The sequence below is a fragment of the Anabrus simplex genome, chromosome 3 (assembly GCF_040414725.1).
Source record: "Anabrus simplex isolate iqAnaSimp1 chromosome 3, ASM4041472v1, whole genome shotgun sequence".
NCBI classification, from domain to species: domain Eukaryota; kingdom Metazoa; phylum Arthropoda; class Insecta; order Orthoptera; family Tettigoniidae; genus Anabrus; species Anabrus simplex.
In genome coordinates, this window is record NC_090267.1 from 294,503,210 (window position 1) to 294,528,301 (window position 25,092).

Genomic DNA, 25,092 nt, shown 5'->3' on the forward strand with positions numbered 1-25,092 from the left:
TGCGGGTGTCACCGTCCACAACAGACGAACGACCGGCCGTCCAGCCACTCCCGATGACCGTGACCGGTGACATCTGAGACGGATTGTCAATAGTGACAGACGGGCAACCATGCAAGAAATCACGGCTCAATTCAACAAAGGCCGTGCTAGACACGTCTCCCAGTGGACAATCCGTAGGAACATGGCTTCTATGGGGTATGGAAGCCGGCGCCGCACACGGGTGCCACTTTTAACCCAACGTCATCGGGCACAATGGCGCGCATTTGTCGCCAGTCACCAGGGATGGACACTGGAACAATGGCGTAACGTGATATGGTCGGACGAATTACGATTTCAACTGCACCATGCCGATTGGAGGCACCGTGTATGGCGCAGACCACATGAAGCGATGGACCCTGTCTGCCTCGAAGGTGTGGTCCAGGGCGCTGGTGTGTCTGTTATGGTCTGGGGTGCATTTTCCTGGTATGGAATGGACCCCCTAGTTGTTCTGGAAGAGACTTTGAATGGTACGCGGTATGTTGAGCTGCTCGGAGACCATCTCCACCCATTTTTGTTCTTCCAGCGCCCAGACGGTTCTGCGGTGTTTCAAGATGATAACGCGCCGCCACATCGCTCCCACGTCGCCCTGGATTGGTTCCAGGAACATGTAGCGGAGGTCCAACGACTGCCATGGCCACCCAGGAGCCCCGATATGAACCCTATCGAGCATATCTAGGATGTCCTGGAACGCAGGCTCCGTGACATGGATCCTGCATCTACGAACAGACCAGCATTGGCGGCCGGTCTGCAAACGATTTAGTGTCATCTGCGTCCAGAGGACTACCAGGGACTTGTCGACTCACTTCCACAGCGTCTCACTGCAGTTCGCAGGGCCAGAGGAGGCCCCACACGCTATTAGGTGACTATCCCATGACATTTGCTAAGTCAGTGTACACGGCAGACGTTGCCCACACTCATCGTAGGGCCTGCCTTACAAGGACTGCACCAGGCTAGCAATAGCCACACGTAATAATAATAATAATAATAATAATAATAATAATAATAATAATAATAATAATAATAATAATATACCGGGAGAGTTGGCCTGCGCGTAGAGGCGCGTGGCTGTGGGCTTGCATCCGGGAGATAGTAGGTTCGAATCCCACTATCGGCAGCCCTGAAAATGGTTTTCCGTGGTTTCCCATTTTCACACCAGGCAAATGCTGGGGCTGTACCTTAATTAAGGCCACGGCCGCTTCCTTCCAACTCCTAGGTCTTTCCTATCCCATCGTTGCCATAAGACCTATCTGTGTCGGTGCGACGTAAAGACCCTAGCAAAATAATAATAATAATAATAATAATAATAATAATAATAATAATAATAATAATAATAATAATAATAATAATAATAATAATAGCAGACACTTGAAAACGAGTAGGTTGGTCTTCCACTCAGAATTCCTCTTCATCTGTGAGTCCGTAGGTGACCGATAGCCCAATATGGGAAGCACGGAATTTCCCGCGGAGATGGCAGATAGTCCCAGGTGGATCAGCCATTGTTCTCCCTTTTCGTTTTCCCTTCCTTCGTTGCCTCTTATCGTTCGGCTACTTTTTTTTTTTTTTTTTTTTTTTTGAAAAGTAGTGTGCCGCGATGAACTAAAGATCTCCAGGATGAACGGTTGAGGGTTAAGGTCTCCCAGTTGTTGACATCAATGTGGCACATCTTCATGTTAGTCTTAATTATATCCTTAAGTCGCTTCCTCTGACCACGCAAACAACGTTTACCCACTGTTAACTCAGGGTACAACACTTGCTTGAGAATGCGACTGTCGGACATGCGTATTACATGTCCTGTTCATCGTATACTGGTGGTATGTGCTTCTTCAAGTACGCTGACATTTGTACGTCTATCTTGCCAGGTTATATGCAAAATTCTCCTTAAACATCGCTGGCGATATTGTTCCAACTTTTTAATATGCCGCCTGTAGCATGTCCAGGATTCAGATCCATATAGTAAGCTGGGAACTACAACTGAATTGTATACGAGGATCTTCGTTGCAGCATTGACATCATGATTGTCAAATACTCGCGGTCGTAGTTTTGCAAAGGATGCTCCAGAACGGTTGATTCTAAACTGGATTTCCGAATCTATATTTGCGCTTGATGAGAGGATATTGTCAAGGTAAGGGAAGGAGTTTACTGCTTGAAGGCTCACACGGTCGATGGAGACATTGATCTCTCTATGTCTTTCTCCAGGGGCTGGTTGATAAGGGCATCTGTGTCTTACTGGTATTCAGTTTGAGACCAATCTTTCTGTATGCAGTTGAAAAGGCATTCAGGATTAACACTAGTTCTTCTTCAGACTGAGCTACAACTGCATTATCATCAGCATACTGTAACTCGACTAATGCTGTAGAAAGTTTACGAGTCTTCGCCCATAGACGGCTCAAATTAAACAGTTTCCCATCCAGTCTATAATTTATCTGTATTCCTGGAGGAAGAATGTCCTTAACTAGCTGCATAACATCGGCGATATGTAATGAGAACAAAGTGGGAGGCAATCACACAGCCTTGTTTAAAACCGGTATTGATACGAAATGGCTCTCCAACAGAGTCTGTACCGATAATAGCTGCCGTCATATCAGTGTAGAAGAGTTTCAAGATGGAAATAAATTTCTGTGGAAAGCCATACAATCCTAAAATCTCCCACAAAGCATCACGGTTTACAGAATCAAATGCCTTACTTAGATCAATGAAGAGGTATATTTTGTTCTCTGCATTTTTCCTGAAGCTGACGAGCTGTGAATATCATATCCGTGGTTCCTCTAGAAGGCCTGAATCCACACTGGGTCTCTAGTAGTATTTCCTCCACTAAGGGTAGTATACGATTTGCCAAAATTCGAGCAATAAGCTTTCCCAAGGAAGACAGTAATGATACTCCTCGATAGTTATTACAGTCTGTTCTATCACCTTTCTTAAATATTAGAACTATAAGACTATCTCTGAAATCAGGAGGTATTTCTTCAGTGTTCCAAATTTTAACAATCAGTTCATGTAAGTGTCTTATGAGTTCCTCACACCTTCTATGAGAGCTTCCGCAGGTATACCATCAAGATCGGTGGCCTTGTGTCGTCTTGCTTGATTAACAGCACGCTTAACTTCATCCAGTGTTGGTAGGGCGCCAAGTTCTTCTTTGATGGGTGCTTGTTCTATTGAGTCATACACCTGTTCATCAACAACTGATTCCTGATTCAGGAGACCTTCAAAATGCTCTTTCCATTTAATTCATGGTGGAGAACTGATCCTTTAGAAGTGTACTCCTACCACTGGACCAGAGTAGATTTCTACCAAAGGTGGTGGGACCATAAACTGCTTTCGTGATTTGGAAGAATTGTCTTGAATCTTTGGCAAGACAAAAGGCTTCTTTCTTTGCGAGGCAGTTCATGTCCTTTCGCCACTCTTGCAAGGCTTTTCTCTTCTCTGATATCAAAGCTTTAATCTAGGTATTCATCATTTTAATCAAACTAATCTTCATGTTTCTTGGTCTTATAACCCATCGCTTATTTGCAAGCATCCCGAATAGTGGTCTTCAAGCTCCCGCAGTGTTGTGTTACATCCTGATGATACTCCTCCGGGAGTGTCTGATGAAGCAGTTCTCTATATTGTGACGCATATTCTGAAATCCCAAATTTCACTGTATGAAAAGCGTATTTTACAGCTCTTCCGGTGTTTTCTCTTCTGAGGGGATAGTGAAACATCCATAACTGGTCTGATAAGTCGGTGATCTGTCCAACAGTCATCCGCTCCTGTCATTGCTTTGGTGATCACAACGTCGTGAAGATCTTTCTTGCGGACAATTATATATAATCAATGAGATGCCAGCGCTTCGATCTAGGATGTTGCCATGAAGTTCTAAAGCAATTCTTTTGGCGAAAAATGGCGCTAGGGATTGTTAAATTATGTTCAGCACATTTTATATAATAATCTAATGTTATTTGCTTTACGTCCTACTAACTACGGTACTTTTACGGTTTTCGGAGATGCCGAGGTGCCGGAATTTTGTCCAGAAAGAGATATTTCACGTGTCAGTAAATCTACCGATACGAGTCTGACGTACAGTATTTGAGCCCTTCAAACACCACCGGACTGAGCCAGGATCAAACCTGCTAAGTGAGGGTCAGAAGGCCAGCGTTCTACCACCTAAACTTTTGATGGGAGTCGTTTTGTTCTTGGTTTAACAGCTGGTCGCTATGAAATGGCGGCAAGAATTCATATTGGAAAGTAATGTACCGAGTTTTGCAATTGGAACCTGTTCAGCAGGCCACAATTTGTAGAGTTGTCCTGAGTATTGCATGGCTTTCTCGACACATCTTCTTTTCAAGGATACAAGTATGACTGATCAGCTTGGGTCAGCAGTTGTCACGAGTACTTTTAGAGACTTTGGGCAAGAACATCGGCAGAAATTCATGTATTTGAATGAGTAATAGCATAATAATGGAGTATATCATGCATCTATATAAATAAAATCGTAACAACCGTGTGTCTCTACATTGACTATTTGGGCGACATATTCATTCAGTTACCCGTTTCAGGAGTAATAATGACCATCTGCATATGTTTCAGCTTTGGTGTCTGTTTATCAGTTTGAGTTCTTATACCTTGAAAACTACTGGATATATTTCTTCCAAACTTGATATTTAGAGTCCACCTGTCCTTGGGTAGGTTTTAAGGCCAATATTGTTTCTAAATCATGCAATCAACTGGGAGTTTAAACGAAAATGAAAGGCGTGATTTTGCACTCTCACAAAATACACATAATCAAAATTAATGGAAATCTGTCTGCCTTAATAGAAATCAATTTCTAAAACTTTTTTCTCATGCGCATCATTTCGATGCGAGGATTAATGAGCGAGACATCATTAACGGACGGTTTTTTCCGTACTAGTCCCACCTGACTTAACTGAAGAGCGGGTGCGTGTAAAGCGTACGTTATTTCTTATAACTTGAAAACTACTGTAGATATTTCAACCAAACTTCCTATTTAGCATACACCTGTCCAAAGGTAGGTTTTTAGGTCCATACCACGTCCAATTCCCGGAATGGACTGGGGGTTCATACAGTGATTTTTACTCTCCCAAAATATATACAAGACCAACGTAACTGGAAGTGGACCAACCTTGATGGAAATCCATGTGCATTTTTCTGATAGGAGGATTAATGAGGGAGATATCGTGAACAGTTGGTTTTGCAGGTTAAGTCCAGCTGACATAGTCCAAAAGATGTTGCACGTGGAGCAGATTCCTTATCTATATAAATAAAATCGTAACGACCGTGTGTCTGTACATTGACTATTTTGGTGAAATTTTCATTCAGTTATCCGTTTCAGGTGTAATAATGACCATCTGCATATTTGTTAACTTAGTTTCCTGAAAGCCCTCATTTTGACCCACTTCCCCCCACCCAAGCAAGATTTGGCACAATCTGCCAGACGAGAGCTAAAATATTGAAATTCAGCAAAATGATATGTCTTAGCCTGTAGCCGGCGGAAAACTTCCAAGATCCTGAAATATTTCACTTTTTACCCCGAAAAATATCGTATTATTGAGGCAATTTTAATGTCGGTGCAGACCTTCGTTTCGAGGTATTTCGTGGATAAACGGTAAGTCGTGTCACAAAACGGATGGCACTGTCTCAGTCCAATTTGGAGTGCTCTACAATTTTGGTCCTATGAAGTTTTCTCGTATCTCTATTCCTTATACGTAAGATTTGTCTCTATTTCTCGATTATACGTACATTTTGCATTTATTTATTTATTTATTTATTTATTTATTTATTTATTTATTTATTTATTTATTTATTTATTTATTTATTTATTTATTTATTTATTTATTTATTTATTTATTTATTTATTTATTTATTTATTTATTTATTTATTTATTTATTTATTTATTTATTTATTTATTTATTTATTTATTTATTTATTTATTTATTTATTTATTTATTTATTTATTTATTTATTTATTTATTTATTTATTTATTTATTTATTTATTTATTTATTTATTTATTTATTTATTTATTTATTTATTTATTTATTTATTTATTTATTTATTTATTTATTTATTTATTTATTTATTTATTTATTTATTTATTTATTTATTTATTTATTTATTTGCGAAGTTAGGGCTCGAGGCCCTCTCTTCCACTTAACCACATACTAATCGAAATCATAAATAAAATATTGAGATATTTAAAATAGTTAAAACCAAACAAAATATTAATATAATTGAGAACAAATTTAAATACATTACTAAGTTAATAATAAAACTAATTAATAGTAAAAACTCTTAATAATGACTAATCCTCAGGCGCGCACACATTCATACCTCAGCCATTCAGTTAGCTGTCCCAACAGGTAGTCTCGGCAGGTGACCTTAAATCTTTTTAAAGAGCTAGTTTCTCTGACCTGAGCTGGCAGGGAATTCCATAATCTGGCGCCGGTCACTACAAACGATCTATTAATTTTATTTGTGCGGTGCACTGGAATAGAAAGTAAGGATCTGGAACGTGTATTTAAGTTGTGAAATGATGATAAAAAGGTGAATTCAGAAGAAATATACAGTGGCTAACTTTCAGCTAGTTCTCTAAACACCATCGTTAAAATGTGTACCTGCCGACGTTTATCAGGCTTCAGCCATGAGAGAGCCTTATAGTATGGAGTAATATGAACATCGTACCCGATATTGTCAATAAATCGCAGGCAGGACTTCAGTGCTCGTTGAAGTTTAAATGTTTCTTCTCTTGTCATATCGACTAGAACAACGTCACAATAATCAAGAATAGGGAGAACCAGTGTCTGTATTAGTTTGACCTTAAGCTCAAATGGAAATGCATCCCTTTGCCGTTTAAGAGAGTGAAGCGCTCCAAAAATCTTTTTACAGATGATTTTCGTGTGATCAGACCAATCAAATGTTTCATTTATAATTACGCCGAGATTTTTAACTGTTTTACTGTAGGGAATAATGTTACCATTCAGTAGGATAGGCGGGATTGCAATATTGTTTGAACAGTTCTGTAATTTTCGTGTTCCAATTATGATTGCCTGAGATTTTGTGGAGTTTAGTATAAGAGAATTTCGTTGTGCATATATACTGATTCTTCGGAGGTCATTGTTAATATCTTGTATTGTTTCATCTATGTCTGAAATCTTGCAGTGTCGATAAATCTGAAGATCGTCAGCATAGGGCGGTGTGTGTTATTTCCTGCCACAGATGGTATGTAAGCACTTTGTATACGTATGATATTCATAGTTTAAATCACTTACAAAAAATAGAATCATCTAATTCTACACGAACATTGGCCCACCCAGTATCCATATGTGATACAAATTCTATGTTTGTACCTGTCACATAAGTATCAGAAGGTAATGCACTGTGAGAAAACCTTACCCAAACTTCACCCTATTCAACGTTCCTAACTTAATCCAACCCATAAATAGATGAGATAAGAGAAAATATCATAATACCAGCAATTTAGACCGCTAAATGAAGCGTCTTATGGTACAATCCGTTTGTCAATATGACGTATCGTTTATCAGCGGTTAATCTGTAAATGAAGGTTTTCAATATTGTAAACATTCATATACTTCGTATGTCGATCTATATATATTCACTGAAGTCGATTTTTAGCGATGTAGAAAGGGTGTGTCTGCCATCATAATTAATATTTTACAAATCGATAGTGACTCTCAGCAGGAGGGCTATTGTAATTATTACTCTCCACATCGACTTTGACTGGCAGTAGGAATGCGATCCTTCTCCAACTCCTGTGTAAATGGCATTAGTAAGGAGGGACTACCATTGTAATGAACAATTCTCTTCTTGATTTGACTGGAAGAAGCCAAGGGAGCATGCAATTTTGTTCAAAACTCCCCTAACCGATTGTGTTTGGGAGTAGGCAAGTGTGCCCACCAATATAAACAAATTTACCCATTTAAAATGTCACTGGCATTGGGCATAGTAGCCTGCTATTATAATGGAAACTCACCAACTCGGTGTGACTGACATTAAGAAAAGGGGCCTGTCATTATAATAATAACAGCACAACTCAATTTTGACTGGCAGTAGAGAAGGTGCGTGCCATTATAATAAAAACTCCTCAACTCTAATCTGTCTGGAAGTAGGAAAGGGGACCTGTCATTGTAACGAAAACTCCCAAACTCGATTGTGACCGAGCAGTAGGTAATGGGGCAGTCCATTATAATGAAAATTTCCCTACTCGATTGTGAACGGCAGTAGGCCAGTGAGCCTGCCGTTATTATCACAACTCCGCAACGCGCACTTTACATTGGAAATAACGTATGGGAAACTCCCCCTGCTGTTTCTGGATAACGCTAAGGGACATGCAATTTTAAAAATCTATTCACTGCATGTATAGGAATTTACTTCGCTATCCGTATACAATGTAGAATGCCGTAGCGAAGCACGGGTACATTTGCTAGTTTAACAAAAATACAGAGAGTGGAAGCCACTAAGCACCTAGCTTCTATTTAGAAGTTGCACATCACCTTCATCACCTATCATTAAGCAATTTATCTTCTTGTATTTATAACTATATATTGTATTTATTCACCCGATTGTTGAACACTGATTCGAAACCATTTCGAATTCACCTGAAAGTGCGCTCTAAGATTAGCTGCTTTATTATGAGTTGGAAAAGTAAGTCTTGAACACTGGATATCGTTTTGAAATACCTCGTATCATGATGACTGTACGGAGAACTACAATTATTCTGGTTCATATCCTTGTTTCCGCATTTTCAGTTCTTGCTTAAAGCAGCCACTTTACGTGAATCTTTCTTATGTTCCCTTAGTGGTAGATTACACACAATTCAAATGCCGTAGCTATCCTCAGTCCGTCGACTAAAACATAGTTTCTTTAGTAAATGACAATATCACAGTCGACGTTGAACAATCTCGTGTCTACGTAACGTTTGCCTATGAAGAATGTCAGATTTGCATGTGTTCTTGAGTCATAATATACCTATTAGTCTTAGTTACCTTAAGTTAGTTTAAAAGAGAAAGTCGATAGATTTATTTTGGATGTAATAACTATTCGAGGAATATCACGAACCGTGATGTACCGGATTGCTTGACTGATCTCCGCTTCTAACATTCTGTCGACCAGTTAGTCGCCCAGTTAACTGCCAACATACAAAGTAGTATTAAAAGACTTACCTATACATATTTTTACGCCAAAAATTATGAAAGCCAGAGAAAAGTTTAAGTCTTCATTGATAGTGAAAATTAGAGGTAATGAGGAGAATCAACGAGTTCTGTGTATTTCCAAGTTTCACATCATGCAACTTAAATCCACAGTATGTTTCCTCGTCAGCCCTAGAATTACTTTGAGACGCCTAAATGAGGCATATTCAAATCCCAGCGTTCTGCTAAGAAACAAGGCTTAGTGATAAGCATTGTTTGTATGGACTTGCATTTGCCAAAACAACCTACACCGTGACTGGTCGGATGTTATCTTTCCCGATGACTGCGTATTTCCCTTGACAAATGACAGGCCGATTAATATGTTTCGACCTTCTGGCATTCACAATATGAGCCTGAGATTTAGTGTACTGTATCTGTTGCTTTTTTTGTATGAATGAGCACAAGTGAGGTATGAATCTTGCACAAAATCCAACAAGACATCCGCGTTCCATTCGTGCAGAGTCCTTTCCGTGCGAAGGGAAGAAGGCGCCTGATGACCGTTTGGCATTGTCACTGGCTTCTTACTACAGAGGCCGTGGTTCGAATCCCAGCCATTGCATTTGGATTTTTAAAATGGAAAATCATGTCAATATGGTTCGGATTAGAGCCTCCATGACTTAGGCGGCAGCGCACCGGCTTCTCACCCTTGGATTCCGTGGTTCAAATCCCCGTCACTTCATGTGAGATACCGACTTACCAAAATTACTAATAATTCGTCTTAATTCTACTCTTTTCTCATCCACCCCCCAAATTTCAGCCCCATACATTACCCTACCAAAAACTACCGATCTTAAAACTTATAACTGATACCCGGAAATTTAGTCGGCAAGTTTTGACTAAGACAAGGGCAGCCATCCCTTTGTTTCTCGCACGCCTTATCTGATCATCCCAAGTTCCTTTTCTGTTAATAATGACTCCGAAATATTCCATCTTACTAACTTGTTCCAACCTTTCTCCCTGCACGACCCATTTCCCCCTCCTCCTTCCTTCCTTAATGTACCTGAGCTACTAGCACTTTCGATTTATTCCCGTTAATTTTCAAGGCCCATTTCTTTGCGAAATTTGACACTGTATTTAAGCTCCTCTGCACCCCTGTTGAAGTTAGTCATCAATACCACATCATCAGCAAAAATCAAACCCGGTATCTCCATCCCATTAATCACCGGTACGGCCCAATTGTCGCCCCCATGCCCATCCAAAATATCGTTAATAAATACAATAAACAATATTGGCGATAATTTACACCCTTGCTTTAAACCCACCCTGGACTCTAGTAGTCTGCTCAACCTATCGTCACCCAATTTTACACAACACCTAACCACTTTATATATCGCTTCCACTGCCCTTAGCATCTCTTCCGACACCCCCAACCTACCCAATTTCTCTAATAGAGCCCCTCTATTGACCTTATCGAACGCCTTTTCAAAGTCGATTGCCGCTACATACACCTTACCTCTTGACGAGCTCATATACTTCTCCAATACCTTCTTCATTATCATTATATTGTCCACTGTTCTTTTCTTTTTTCTAATTCCCCTTGAAGATCTGACAAAATTTCGTTCCTTTCAGCCCATTCACTTATTCTGTTCGCTAATACCCCTGTATAAATTTTACTTAAGGAATCTAATAGAGAAATTCCCCTGTAACTATTCATACTGTCTTTGCTACCCTTTCCCTTATATATTGGACATAAAATTCCTGTCTCCCACTCCCTAGGGTACTTCCCCCCATCAAAAGTCTTATTGAATAGTTTAACTATGCCCCCTATCATTGTCCAATTTTAGCTAATTTCTTTCCAAAACTTATTATTGATACCACTGCAACCCCCCGCCGCCCTGCCTCTAATTCTTCTTATCACTCCCAAAGTTTCTTCTCTTGTAATTTCCTTGTCTAGTTCGTAAATTGCCACTCTTCTATTCCTCCAAATTGCTTCGTCCCTCGTCTCACTCAACCATAACTCTCCCTTCCCCCCGAGTAATTCCCTAAAGTAGCTAACTCAATGTACATCTTCAATACTCGATTTCTCAAGACTCCTACCACCCTTAATTATTCTATTTATCCTTCCCCAAACTTTCTCAGTGTTGTTCAACTTACATTCTTTATTTATGGCTTCCGTCTGTTCCTCTAACCGCGCCTTTTTTACCTCACACATTTTCTTTTTGTAATCATTCCTTAACTTACCAAAAACCTCTCTAAGCTCCCTCCTTTTTTCCTATACTCCCCTAACGCTCCCAGCACTCTCTTTCGCATACTTTCACACTCTATATTGAACCATTCTTCTCTTTCTTTTCTTCCACCATTATCTATCTGAGCTATCATCTTTATTGGATGTAGCAGCAATTCCAAGGCTTTATCGATATTATTCTCCTCTAACGCCCTTTCCCATCCATATTGCAGTAGGTGTACTTCTTCCTGTACTACCCTGTCCCAATCCCTTTTCACTTTCTCTGTCCATTTGTATTTATTATACCCTCTCCCTAGTTCATCCTTCATCTTATCTTCTTTTCTTATATTCTTCTCCCCCCCCCCCTCCTTTTTAACAGAACCAGTCTCCTACTTCCATCCTAATAATATCCTCTAACATTCCCTCCGAGCTTAAAACTATATCACACTACCCCCTGCTTTGAAACATAGGTCAATTTTCCCTTGCTGTCACCCTCCTTCCATCCATTCAGAATATATAAATTCCCCTCTGCGCACAACTCTAAGAGCTTCTCCCCATAACTGTTTATAGTTTTATCCTCACTTCTTCTACGCCTCAGCATGCAACTCCCGTTTTCCCCTACTATATAGCGGGCTCTGTTCCCCTCGCATTCCAATCTCCAAATAGCAGCATGCCCTCTTCTTCTGCAAACTTCTCCCTTATCACACTAATTTCCACCAGTAGTTCTTCAAAAGATGCCTATTTGTGTATACGGAACTACTAGGATGGCAATATACGAACGCTAGGATTATTCTCTCCATCCCTCCCTCTACCCATCCCATATTAAACTTAATCCATATAACTTCCCGCATATCTGTCTCGATATATTTTACTAGTTCACTAATCTCTTCTTTAATTAATACTGCCATTCCACCTGGGGCGCGTCCCTTATTCCTCTCCTCTCTTCTATATTTATACTTAATCACAAACCCCTTCCATGAAATCTCTTTCCCTTCTACTAACCACGTCTCCAAGAGTGCCACGACATCGAAACTTTCTACCACTTCCCTAACCTTTTTATTTCTTATTTTGTTTCTTATCCCCTCTATATTCACACATCCTATTTTCCAATATAGTTATAACTTCTTCTTCTCCCTCCCCTCTAAATTGCCTCCCTTATTCTTACTCCTTGTAGCTCTCACCCCCTCACTCTCTGTTTCGATACCTCCTTTTCTTAAAATTATTTGCCGTTCCATGCCCTCCGTATCCTCCACCCTCTTGCACACTCTACCCCACAAGTCTTTCAGGCTGCTACTTCTTCCTCTGTTCATAACATCTTTACCTTTTTGCCGGTCACTCTTCTCATGTTCTTTCTTGCTCTCAAAACCACTACACACTGCACTCGCCGGTTTTTGCGGCTTATCCTCACTCGCCCCTTCACTGCTCTGCTCTTCTGTATCCACATTACATTGTCCACTTCCACACGGGTTGATCTCCACTCCTTTCTCCACTTCACCCCTAGTTTTTTCTGCTTCCTGCCTTCCATCTTGCACTGCCATCACTCCCCTCTCAGAACTGACGTGTTCGTCCATCTCTTTCAGCTTCGCCACTAAGAGCTCCCTCACCAATCTCCCATTCGTCACCACTAGTCTCTGACCTCTTATGTGGGCTTTTAGCCCTTGTTGCCTCGCTTTCCAAAGATGCCTGTTCAGAATCTTCATGTTTTCCACACCTTCTTTTCCCAAGTCCCTCCTCACCAATACTTTCTGACCCTGCAAGTTACTACCTTTTCTTAGCACAATTTCTGCCATTAAGGTAGAGAAAAATTGCACCCTAATTGGCCTTCGTCCTTTCCCTTTGCCCACTCTCTCCACATCGTCTATGTCCACTTCATTGAAATTTATCTTCATCCTATCCCGTATGACCTCTACCACCTTAAAGATTAAATCAATATTTCCTTCTTTCTCACCTTCTTCCACACCATATATAAATATGGCTTTCTTCATTCTCTCCTGCCTGTACCCCTCTGCTTCCCTCTTCTTCATCACCTCATCTTCTAGATGTTTCACCTTCCCTCGTAATAACTCTATTTCTTTCTCATTGTTGCACACTTTATTGTTCGATTCCTCAATCTTAGTTTCCAACCATTTCTTCATGTTTCCTGTCTCCTTTCTCTGCTCTTCCATCATGTCCTTTATTTCTTGCACCTTATCCCAGTGACAATGTATCACTTCCTCCACTACCACCTTAAGTGCTGCCAAATCTTCCATGCTGAAAGTGCCACTGATATTTGGGCCTGGATTTAATTCCACCTCCCCCCCCCCAGTGACCAGAAGCACTGCTAACACTGCTGCTACCGGCACCGCTTCTCCCCATTTCACCTCCTCTTTTCTTATTGCTAGTCCATTCTTGGCCTCCTTCCTCTGCTTCAGCTGCCATCTCCCAATCGCGGCCCGGTACTGCTCGATATCAACCATGTTCCCGGCACGCACTGTAAAACGCAACCTCGCTCCTCGCTCGCTCAAGCCAGACTCTTATTTAATGATAAATGCTTTAAGAAAAAAAATCATAAGGATAATCATCCCCTTAATATTGCTACTGTATGACTCTGTGTCAGAGAACGAAGCATATGACAACTGCTATTTGCCGCGTGCATGTAGAACGAAATTGTGATAATCTTGCGTGCCTCCTACCGTTCACGTTGAGTGTAGTACGTTCAGAGTGGGGCACGAAATCTCATACATCGAAAATAGTTTATAAAATGGGTAAATCTGGGCTCAGAACGATGTTTTGTGAACAGAAACAGTATTTATTGCGTGATTCTACAGATGGCAGCACATGTCACGCATGCATACCGGCTTCCAGTTACACAGTAAGGCGGACAAAGGGAGGTTGACGCGTGAACAGAAGGTGAAAACAGTGTCGTTTTATGCGGAAGCAAAGAGTGAAGGAAAGGTTTAGTGTTCATTTCAGTACCCGGTGGGCTCCCTGCCAACAGACGGTGTATATACCGGTCAGCCAACTAGAAACCGAAGACAATATCATGAAGAGAAAATGGCCCCATTTCAAGCCGACCTGATCACTGGAGAATATTGCGGCTGTGGCTCGGAACCCTTCCAAATCCACCTAAACTTCCTGTATTAAAATGGACGGAGAATACTGCAGTCTAAGCTTGACCGTTTACCATACAAAATGACACCACCACTAGTGGCGCATGACAAGCGGCGTCGAGTACAGCTTGCTGTGTGGGCTATTGCAGAAGGTGGATCCCATACTGCACGACACATGGTTCAGTGGATGAGGCGTACAGTGCGTTTATTTCAACGGTGCAGTGAACAAACAGAATGTCCGGTTTCGAACAACGGCCTGATATTGTGCATGAGGTTGAAAATCATGATGTGAAAGTGTGTGTGGGCTGTACCTTAATTAAGGCCACGGCCGTTTCCTTCCTACTCCTAGGCCTTTCCTGTCCCCTCGTCGCGCCGTTACGACGTAAAGCAAATAGTAAAAAACACAAAGTGTGTGTGGGCTGTAATTTCCAGTCATGGTATTATTGGGCCAATCTTTTTTTTTCTTTTTTTGCTAGTGGCTTTACGTCGCACCGACTCAGATAGGTCTTATGGCGACGATGGGATAGGAAAGGGCTAGGAGTTGGAAGAAAGCGGCCGTGGCCTTAATTAAGGTACAGCCCCAGCATTTCCCTGGTGTGAAAATGGGAAACCACGGAAAACCATCTTCAGGACTGTCGACAGTGGGATTCGAACCCACTATCTTCCGGATACAAGCTCACAGCTGCGCGCTCCAAACCGCACGGCCAACTCGCCCGGTAGGCCAATCTTTTCCAATGAGACAGTCAACGGTGTGCGTTACATAGACAGGTTGCAAAGCGGTTTCCTTCCACATCTCTCTGCAACAAGACTACCAATAGAGAGACAATGGTTAATGCAAGGTGGAGCTCTTCCGCACACAGCAAATGTTGTTCTGGACTACCTGCATGAATATTTCGGGCCCCTTGTGATGTTCCATCGATATCCCGAACGTTTTCAATGTGGCTCAATCTGCCCACCACATAGCCCCGATCTTAATCCGTGAGACTTCTTCCTGTGCGGATATTTAAAGGACACAATCCACAGACACAAACCAGAAAATGCACTGCAATTGCAAGTGGTCATTCTGACCTTTTTCTGAGGGTTGAGTAAAGACATGTGTCTTAGAATGGTCACAAACATGCAGTTCGTCTCAAAGCTGTTGTACGCCTGGTGTAAAAATGGAAAACTACGGAGAACCATCTTCGGGACTGCCGTCAGTGGGGTTCGAATCCACTATCTTCCGAATACTGGATGCTGGCTGCATTTAAGCTATCGAGGTCGGTTGGACAAAATAATACATTATGTAGATTGTATTGTGCAGCTAAGTTGTAGCACAGTTTGTAGGCATTCTTTACCTCGAACTTTTAAGTTGAAATAATTTCAACGTCCCATATTTTCTGGTTGGCCTGTATACTATACAGAATGAATCACCTAAAACTTGCACCCAAAATATTTCTGAAATGGAAGGTGCTATTGATGTGCTATTTTCACAGAATGAAGTGTAACCAAGGGCTCATGATTGTAGCCCATACACAGATGTTCTAATTATTAGAATGTGTATTAGTTTATAGTAATTGCCACGTAAGGAAATACCCCAGAAAGTAAATATCGCCGCCCGATGCTCTTCTTTTCTCTTTTTTGTAATGGCTGATCACTGCTGCCAACCTGCCTGGTTACATATTAAAATCAGACATAACCATAACAAACTAACCTCAATGTAAACACCGATAATGAATGTTTCCCTACCCTAGTAAATGATAAAAGATAAGATGAAATAAATCAAGATAATTATGAATATCTCCTCAATGAGGAATTAAGGAAATAAACACACTTTCTCACTTAAATTATCTGTCTTTATTTTGATATACAGTAGGCGTGCTATAACCATATTCTTGAAAAGAGGGGCGTGTTAAACGATGCAATTTATTTAATAAGTCTTTGCAGTGTGATTTTCGAAAGTTCCAGACATCCAATGACTTCCCTTTCTTTTGCGCGAATATTTCCTTCTCTCTTCAATACCGGTAACCAGTAAGGAGAGAGATTATTGGGCATATTTTCAGCCTGCAGGCTTGTTATATCTTCAAGCTTATCAGGAAACATATAGGAATACTAATGTGCCAAGTTCCGTGAACGGAATTTAGGTCAGCTTTCAAGTTCACTGCGGATTTGAAAATAATAATGTTATAAGTTCTACTGCCAAAATTTCGTCCCGCAAGAGTTATTTCATGTACCGGTAGATCTAGACATGAGACTGACGTATTTGAGCGCTTTCATCATTTCACACAAACTATGTTATTAAATGCATTATCCGAACATGCCACAATCCTACTTACCTGGTATTAGCCAAATAGATTTACAATCCCACAGAAAAAGAAAATATGCTTTAAATATTCTCGCAAATGTATCACTAGTGACTTCAACGGCGATGCGGTGGCAACACGCACTTCACGCTAGAGCAGTGATTGAACGTTGCCAACGTGCCAGATTAACGGTAAATGTAAGACGTCGTATCGGCAAGTAGGGTCCCTAAACTGTATGGTTACCGACACTGAAAAAGACCCAACAGCAAGAAAAGTAACCATAAATCAATATCTTAATATTACAGGGGAGAAAGGGTAAGGTTGCACCCTTAGGGTACGTCCTTACACGGAGAGGACTATAGGTCCGCCTCTGTGCTATAGTGGTTAGTGTGATTAGCTGCCACCCCCGGAGGCCCGGGTTCGTTTCCCGGCTCTGCCATGAAATTTGAAAAGTGGTACGAGGGCTGGAATGGAGTCCACTCAGCCTCAAGAGGTCAACTGAGTAGAGGTGGGTTCGATTCCCACTTCAGCCATCCTGAAAGTGGTTTTCCGTGGTTTCTCACTTCTCCTCCAGGCAAATGCCAGGATGGTACCTAACTTCAGGCTACGGCCGCTTCCTTCCCTCTTCCTAGTCTATCCCTTCCAATCTTTCCATCCCCCCCCCCCCTTCCCGTAAGCATAGCAGGTGAGGCCGCCTGGGCGATGTATCCTCCCCAGTTGTATACCGACCCAGAGTCTGATGCTCCAGGGCACTGCCCTTGAGGTGGTAGAGGTGGTAGGGTAAACAGATAAAGAAGAAGTATTATTTTAGAAAGTTACTTGTTTCCAAATGGAACAATGCCTGTTGATATTAACAAAATAAACTAGAGTAAATTAGAATGTCAATGGATTCTAGTACAAGTAGTTTACGAGCTATCGTAGTTTGAAAATAGTAAATATTGACAGTTGTCCGCTGCATTGAACAGCTTAGTGACGAAGCTATGATGTTGTTTGTTTCCTTTGCATTGCGACTTCCTGTATGGAAACAATTTTGAGAATCGCTTTAACTTTTGTACATGAGCATTAAGAAAAAATACACCAGATTCATAATGTACCTTCTTATGAAGCAACGTTTATAAATCATGGCCAAGTAAACCTCCTAAACATGCATTGTTGGTCCGTAAACAATCTCCATTGGCTTCGGTAGGAGGAACGTCAGCGTCCATGGAATTTAAATGTGTAGTGTGGAATAGGGAACCATTAGCTCATAGGCCCTTTTTTCATAGGAGGAACATTAGATTCTCAAAAGGACCTCAACCTCTTAACAGGACAACTTCCACACATCTTAGAAGGCGTCCCACTGCAAACTAGAAGGAATATTGGGTATCAGCATGATTGCTGTCCAGCGCACAGTGCACAACGCACTACTGCTTAACTTCACCGATAGTTTCCAAATCGTTGTATTGTACTAAAGGGACCTGTACCTTGGCCGGCCCATTCACCAGATTTGATCCCTGTAACTTTTTCTGTGGGGAAAGCTAAAAGACACTGTTTACAAGCATATACTGACTACACCAGATGAAATGAAACGAAGTATTCTTTTTCCTTTAAAAAAAAATGCTATTTGTTCGGGGCGTCGACCTATAGAGATCTTTTGCCCCTACTTGCACCATGTGATATGAACCTGCGTTTAATTGAAATGGAGGAAGTGTAGAGTGTTGAATGTGAGGAAAGGAACGTTAAGGACGACACTAACAGCCAGTCTCCAGGCCAGGGATATTAAACATTTACAATTAAAAACCCCTGACTCAGCCGGGAATCGAACCCGGGCCGCCGGGTGACAGGCGGACGCTTTACCCCCTACACCGCGGGGCCGGACTAAACGAAGTATTACTGCTACCTGTGCTGAAATTTCTGTTGAAATGCTAGAACGTATGCATCAACCTTTACATGGCAGACTGGAAACTTGTTTTGAAGCTGGTGGTCCTCACTTTAAAGGCCAATTCTCTTTTTTCTTCAGAACCCAAAGAAATCGCTTAATAACTTTTTATTGAAGTTTGTGCTAACATATGGAGCAGACAACTGCCTGTATTCACAATTTTCGAACGATAGCTCGTTTACTACTTGTACTAGAATGCTGAAAAAAACACCATTGACATTCTAATTTACTCCAGTTTTATTGTGTTAATGTCAATAGGTGTCCGCCTCTGTGGTGTAGTGATTAGTGTGATTAGCTGCCACCCCCTGGAGGCCCGGGTTCGGTTCCCAGCTCTGCCAAGAAATTTGAAAAGTGGTACGAGGGTTGGAACGGGGTCCACTCAGCCTCGGGAGGTCAAATGAGTAGAGGTGGTTCGATTCCCACCTCAGCCATCCTGGAAGTGGTTTCCCGTGGTTTTCCACTTCTCCAGGCAAATGCCGGCATGGTACCTAACTTAAGGCCACGGCCGCTTCCTTCCCTCTTCCTTGTCTATCCCTTCCACTATTCCCATCCCCCACCAAGGCTTATGTTCAGCATAGCAGGTGAGGCCGCCTGGGCGAGGTACTGGTCATCCTCCCCAGTTGTATCCCACGACCCAACGTTTCAAGCTCCAGGACACTGCCCTTGAGGTGGTAGGAGTGAGATCCCTCGCTGAGTCCGAGGGAAAACCGACCCTGGAGGATAAACAGATAAAGAAGAAGAAGAATATCAATAGGTATCGTTCCACTTGAAAATATAACTTTCTAAAATACATATTCCATAGGCTACAGTTATGAGTCACTGGTTACGCTTCGTTTCAGAGAGAGAGAATCCACAAGGGATATCTTCCCTAGAACAAGGGGTACCGTACGGTAACAGCATCAAATAGATAATAATTTTCGCACTATTTATCTTAGGATAAAATGAGCTTATATATATTGAATTTTGAAATTCCCCTGTTGTACAGCTATCCTCGATCAGGAAAACTTTATAAATGATGATTTACCATTGGCAATGAATCACGTAAAATATCTAAACAAATATATTTTAGAAACGAAACAGGAATACCAAAATGAAGGAAGAAATTATCTGAAAATTTTGTGACAGTTCCTCGCGCCAATCACCTCCCAGCAACTGGCGGGTATGTGATACTTTTCTTCTAAGTACTTAAAACAGGGTTCGTAGCGTCTCTTCTTTTCAGAATCAACTTCTTTGGCACATCAATAACACTTTACATTTCAGAAATATTTGTGGTGCAAGTTTTAAGTGATAACCCTGTATACAACACCAATTCAAACCAATACAATGAAACGATTTTAATGACTGAAGGAATAATTCTTATTTGGAAAAACTGCCTGCTGTCATTTCTTGATGGATACAGTACTTTTGCATCCATCTCTTGGCACAGGCCAGAGTAAAGTGTAACTTCCACCTAAGTCCCAGTCAACATCCATGGCTGTGACAATATGGAAGTTGCTGGGGTATGGGTAGTGCTGAGTAATGACATTCAGCGCATGACTAGTGCATCTGAGTGTTATGAAAGGTGCTGCTCATAGGGTCAGTCGTGCTGCAATAGTACTTTCTGACCCAGTGAGGAAAGCAATGGCAAACTACCTCACGCCTCATCTTGCCTAGTACGCCTCATTTTGGTGCTGCCATTGGTTTTTGGGGTTTCCTTATAACCGCATAACCTTTCGGGGTGCTATTTGAGGATCCAACCAGCCTCTAGGCTGATGACCTGACAGACAGACATTTAGCAAAAACCAACATGTAGTTGTATAAACGTTTACTGGACTAGCGGGTAAATATTTCAAACTCTCTTTAACATCAAACATTCTATATGACAAAGTAATTAGTGCAAAGGAATTCTAACAATATGCATGTTACTTTGTTGTAATCCAGTGTAACTTGTTGCAGTGGGCAAGCCTGTATCGCAATGGGCACTCTGCTGGAGGCGAGGAGGCAGCGCCAAGCCTGGTACCTTGGGAGGTCCACCTCAGTGTCCACATAGCACGCTGTCCAGCACACGCAGCTCTGTCAGCAGCACGCCAGCCAGCCCCTGCCCGACGCCGCTGCCCTTCCTAGTCACTTCTGGTTCCGTCGGGTGCGTACCGCCCACTATCTCTAGGGCTTAAATGTGACATTGAGATACATATATATTTTCCTTATGAATTCCGTTAACTTCGACCACATTATTTCACCATTACTTCGACGAAATATTGCTGAAGCTTGGAACTGTGTATATTCTTTGTCCCTTTATCAAGGAATTTTGGTAGGCTTTCTTACAAACTTTGTACATCATCCCTGTGTACCCTATGTATGTATGTATGTATGTATGTATGTATGTATGTACTAGCTGATGTGCCTGTGCTTCGCTACAGAATTCTACATTGTTTACAGAATTCTAGGTTAAGTAGTGTACTTGTTGTGAGCAAGATTGCATTAAATTGCAAGGCTCTTGACGTTACCCTAGAAATGTGATGAGGAAGTCTTTTGTGAAGATTGGTTTAGGGAATCTTTATTGTAATGGTAGGCCCTCTTGCCCACCATCAGTCACAATCAAGTCTGGGAGTTTTCATTATACTTACTGTCCACCTGCCTTTTTACATCCTTAGAAAGGCTCTCTTAGTGGTTTTCCCAACTGAAATCAACATAGATCGGTACAATGACGCCAGTAGGAATGTCGCAATTAAAAGCAATGCTATCATATGAAATACTCAATCAAATTAAAAACCACACATTTTCTCACTTTTAACGAACAGTAGCCTACTACGCTGCCAATCTAATAGTTCAAAGTTCCAGAGGTGGAATGACCAGGCCGTAGACAGCCGTGATCCATGAACGCTCTTTAATTTCGGGAGGCAGGGGGTGTGAAGATGGCGGAGGGGAGAGGGCGAATAATGTAGAGTCCTAGGACCAAAAATATGCCCTCATCTGTTTAATAGGAGTTCCCAAGGAGTCGGAAAATCTCTATTCACTACACTGGCGGCGGAAACATCTAGCTTGACTTCGAGAGACATTTTTCCTCCAAGCCAGAGGAGAAACCCCCTCTTCACTGCTAACTTGGAATAAAATTAATGAAGAACTTAATAAAATGAAGAGGAAGAAGCTTTTCTTAAGAAACGGCTCTTTTCGGTGTTTAATTTTGAGTTATTTAGTGAAATGTGGTGCTATAATTTGGAATAGGCCGAAATTGTAATTCTAGACCAGGTTATACTACTACTACTACTACTACTACTACTACTACTACTACTACTACTACTACTACTAAGTGAGCCTATGCCTTAAGTGTGTACACGGCGAGTGACACGGCTCATTCAAAACAGCGCATCAGAGTAGGGATCGAATAGCTTGAATACTATGATGAACCAATGTGTTACGTGCTAGTAGTATCAGAAAATGTATGAACCACAGGAATGGCATACTAAAGAAGAAAGTTACCTAACTCCCCACCTATTTTCCGCCAATATTCAGGCAGGCTATTATACTCGGTACGCAGCAGTAATCCCATCTATAGGGGAGGAGTGGCAGCATAAGAGATAAAAAAACATCACAACAAACAATGGGCAATGTAATGTTATTTTTTATCACTGTTACGCGCTTTCGGTATTGTAGGCCTTCACATTTAGTTTTCTTCCAACTCTGAAATAGACCCCTTCCACTCTTATCATAGACGGTACGATAAAACTGAATAAAACATAAATGATCGGAAATAACTTTTGTTATGTAGTACTTATCGAAAGGACCAATAACAAAGGCACTTAAAAATTAAGAAACTGTAGTTTGTTATTCCCCGCCTCTTTATACCGATTTTCATTAAATTCTGTTAACCCATTTTCTCGTGGCTCGGCATTCATATGGACTTAGCAACAAAAATACAAATTCATGAATATCTGTGTTATCGTAGCCGGTACTGTAAAAATATGTAAGACATAAATGATCGGAAATTTTATTCTATATAACTTTAGTTATGTAGTATTTATCGATAGGACCACTAATAATGTAAATATTTGAGAATTAAATTTTAGGCCTTCCCCTAAACTACCATTTCATTTAGCGTGAATAAAATGATTTATAGCCTAGATTGTAGTGGCTCATCCCCCGACCTTAGATACCGATTTTCATTAAATTCTCTTCTGCCGTTTTCTCGTGATGCGTGTACATACATACAGATAGACAGACAGACAGACAGACAAACAGACAGACATTACGGAAAAGTAAAAAATGCATGTTCTTGTTACTGTGGACATGACCGATACAGAAACACCATTCTTTTCAAATTCTGAGCAATGTACAGACAAAACTCTTATTTTATATATAGATGTATGTATGTAATGTATGTAATGTATGTATGTATGTATGTATGTATGTATGTATGTATGTATGTATGTATGTATGTATGTATGTATTAATGATGGGCAATGCTCTCGCTCGAGACTCCCGAGACTGACGTCACAGATTTCGAGACTCTCGCGAGAATTTCGAGACCGATTATCCTGTGCCACGATCTGTGCGACGTCCCAGAAACTACGAGTGTAATCTTGATAGTATATCATAAACAGTTATTGCGGGAAAAAACGTTCTCCTGTGGAAACGTGTATGCCGATAAATTTCGTCAAAAGCTTGCAAAATTACTGCATGTTCAACTTTGAACACCTTAATACCATTAACGAAAGTGTAAACAGGATGTCAGTATCCTAAACTGTTCACGACTCATGAAGTGTACATCTTAGCTGAATAACCCTGCATAACTTGTGAATAACTGTACAATAGATAGAATGTACTAGAGGCGTGCATTATTCGAACTTTAGACGGGGGAAAATGTGCCTCACTTCACATGTAACCACCATAACGCGTGAGTCGAACGTGTAATCTAAAATCCCTTTGTTTGCTCCAATCCTTTCGACAGGGTAGGAATGCGCAATGCTCTCGAGACCGATTATCCTGTGCTGCGATTTGTGCGACGTCCCAGTAAGTGGGAGTGCAAGCTCCATAGTATATCATAAGCAGTTCTCATATGGAAACGTGCGTGTCGATACATTTTGACAAAAGCTGCAAAAGTACTGTATATTGAACTATGAACCCCTTAATACCATTAACGAAAGTGCAAACAGAATTCCAGTATCTTAAACTTTTCGAGACTCATTTTAGCTCAATAACCCTGCATAATTTGGAAATTACTGTACAGTAGATATACTAGAGGCGTGCATTATTCGAACTTTTGACTGGGCAAGATGTGCCTTGCTGGATATGTAACCACTGTTAAGCATGAGTCAAACGTGTAATCTAAAATACCTGAGTTTGCTCCAATTCTTTCGGCAGGATAGGAAAGGACAATGCTCTCGAGACCGATTCTCCTGCGCTGCGATCTCTGTGACTTTCCAGTAAGTAGGAGTCTAAGCTTGATAGTACACTGACTGACAGAGCAAATGCAATACCAAGAAGGAGTGGTCAGAACTTTATGCCAATTGCAGGGTAGACTGACGTCACTGAGGTATGTTCATGAAGTGAAATGCGCCGCTGTGCTGCGCACGTAGCGAACGATAAATGGGACACGGCGTTGGCGAATGGCCCACTTCGTACCGTGATTTCTCAGCCGACAGTCATTGTAGAACGTGTTGTCGTGTGCCACAGGACACGTGTATAGCTAAGAATGCCAGGCCGCCGTCAACGGAGGCACTTCCAGCAGACAGACGACTTTACGAGGGGTATGGTAATCGGGCTGAGAAGGGCAGGTTGGTCGCTTCGTCAAATCGCAGCCGATACCCATAGGGATGTGTCCACGGTGCAGCGCCTGTGGCGAAGATGGTTGGCGCAGAGACATGTGGCACGTGCGAGGGGTCCAGGCGCAGCCCGGGTGACGTCAGCACGCGAGGATCGGCGCATCCGCCGCCAAGCGGTGGCAGCCCCGCACGCCACGTCAACCGCCATTCTTCAGCATGTGCAAGACACCCCGGCTGTTCCAATATCGACCAGAACAATTTCCCGTCGATTGGTTGAAGGAGGCCTGCACTCCCGGCGTCCGCTCAGAAGACTACCATTGACTCCACAGCATAGACGTGAACACCTGGCATGGTGCCGGGCTAGAGCGACTTGGATGAGGGAATGGCGGAACGTCGTGTTCTCCGATGAGTCACGCTTCTGTTCTGTCAGTGATAGTCACCGCAGACGAGTGTGGCGTCGGCGTGGAGAAAGGTCAAATCCGGCACTAACTGTGGAGCGTCCTACCCCTAGACAACGCGGCATCATGGTTTGGGGCGCTATTGCGTATGATTCCACGTCACCTCTAGTGCGTATTCAAGGCACGTTAAATGCCCACCGCTACGTGCAGCATGTGCTGCGGCCGGTGGCACTCCCGTACCTTCAGGGGCTGCCCAATGCTCTG

The 25,092-nt window shown here is 41.8% G+C and overlaps 1 protein-coding gene across 4 annotated transcripts in view; it reads left to right on the forward strand.

The window, feature by feature from the left end:
* Window positions 1-25,092, forward strand: part of LOC136866281 (uncharacterized) — a 230,080-nt gene that overhangs the window by 177,748 nt on the left and 27,240 nt on the right. For all 4 annotated transcript variants that reach the window (XM_067143103.2, XM_067143104.2, XM_067143105.2 and 1 more), the window contains exon 3: window positions 20,625-20,811. In XM_067143103.2, coding sequence (XP_066999204.1) covers window positions 20,625-20,811 — 187 coding nt within the window. The remainder of the gene's footprint in view (window positions 1-20,624; window positions 20,812-25,092) is intronic.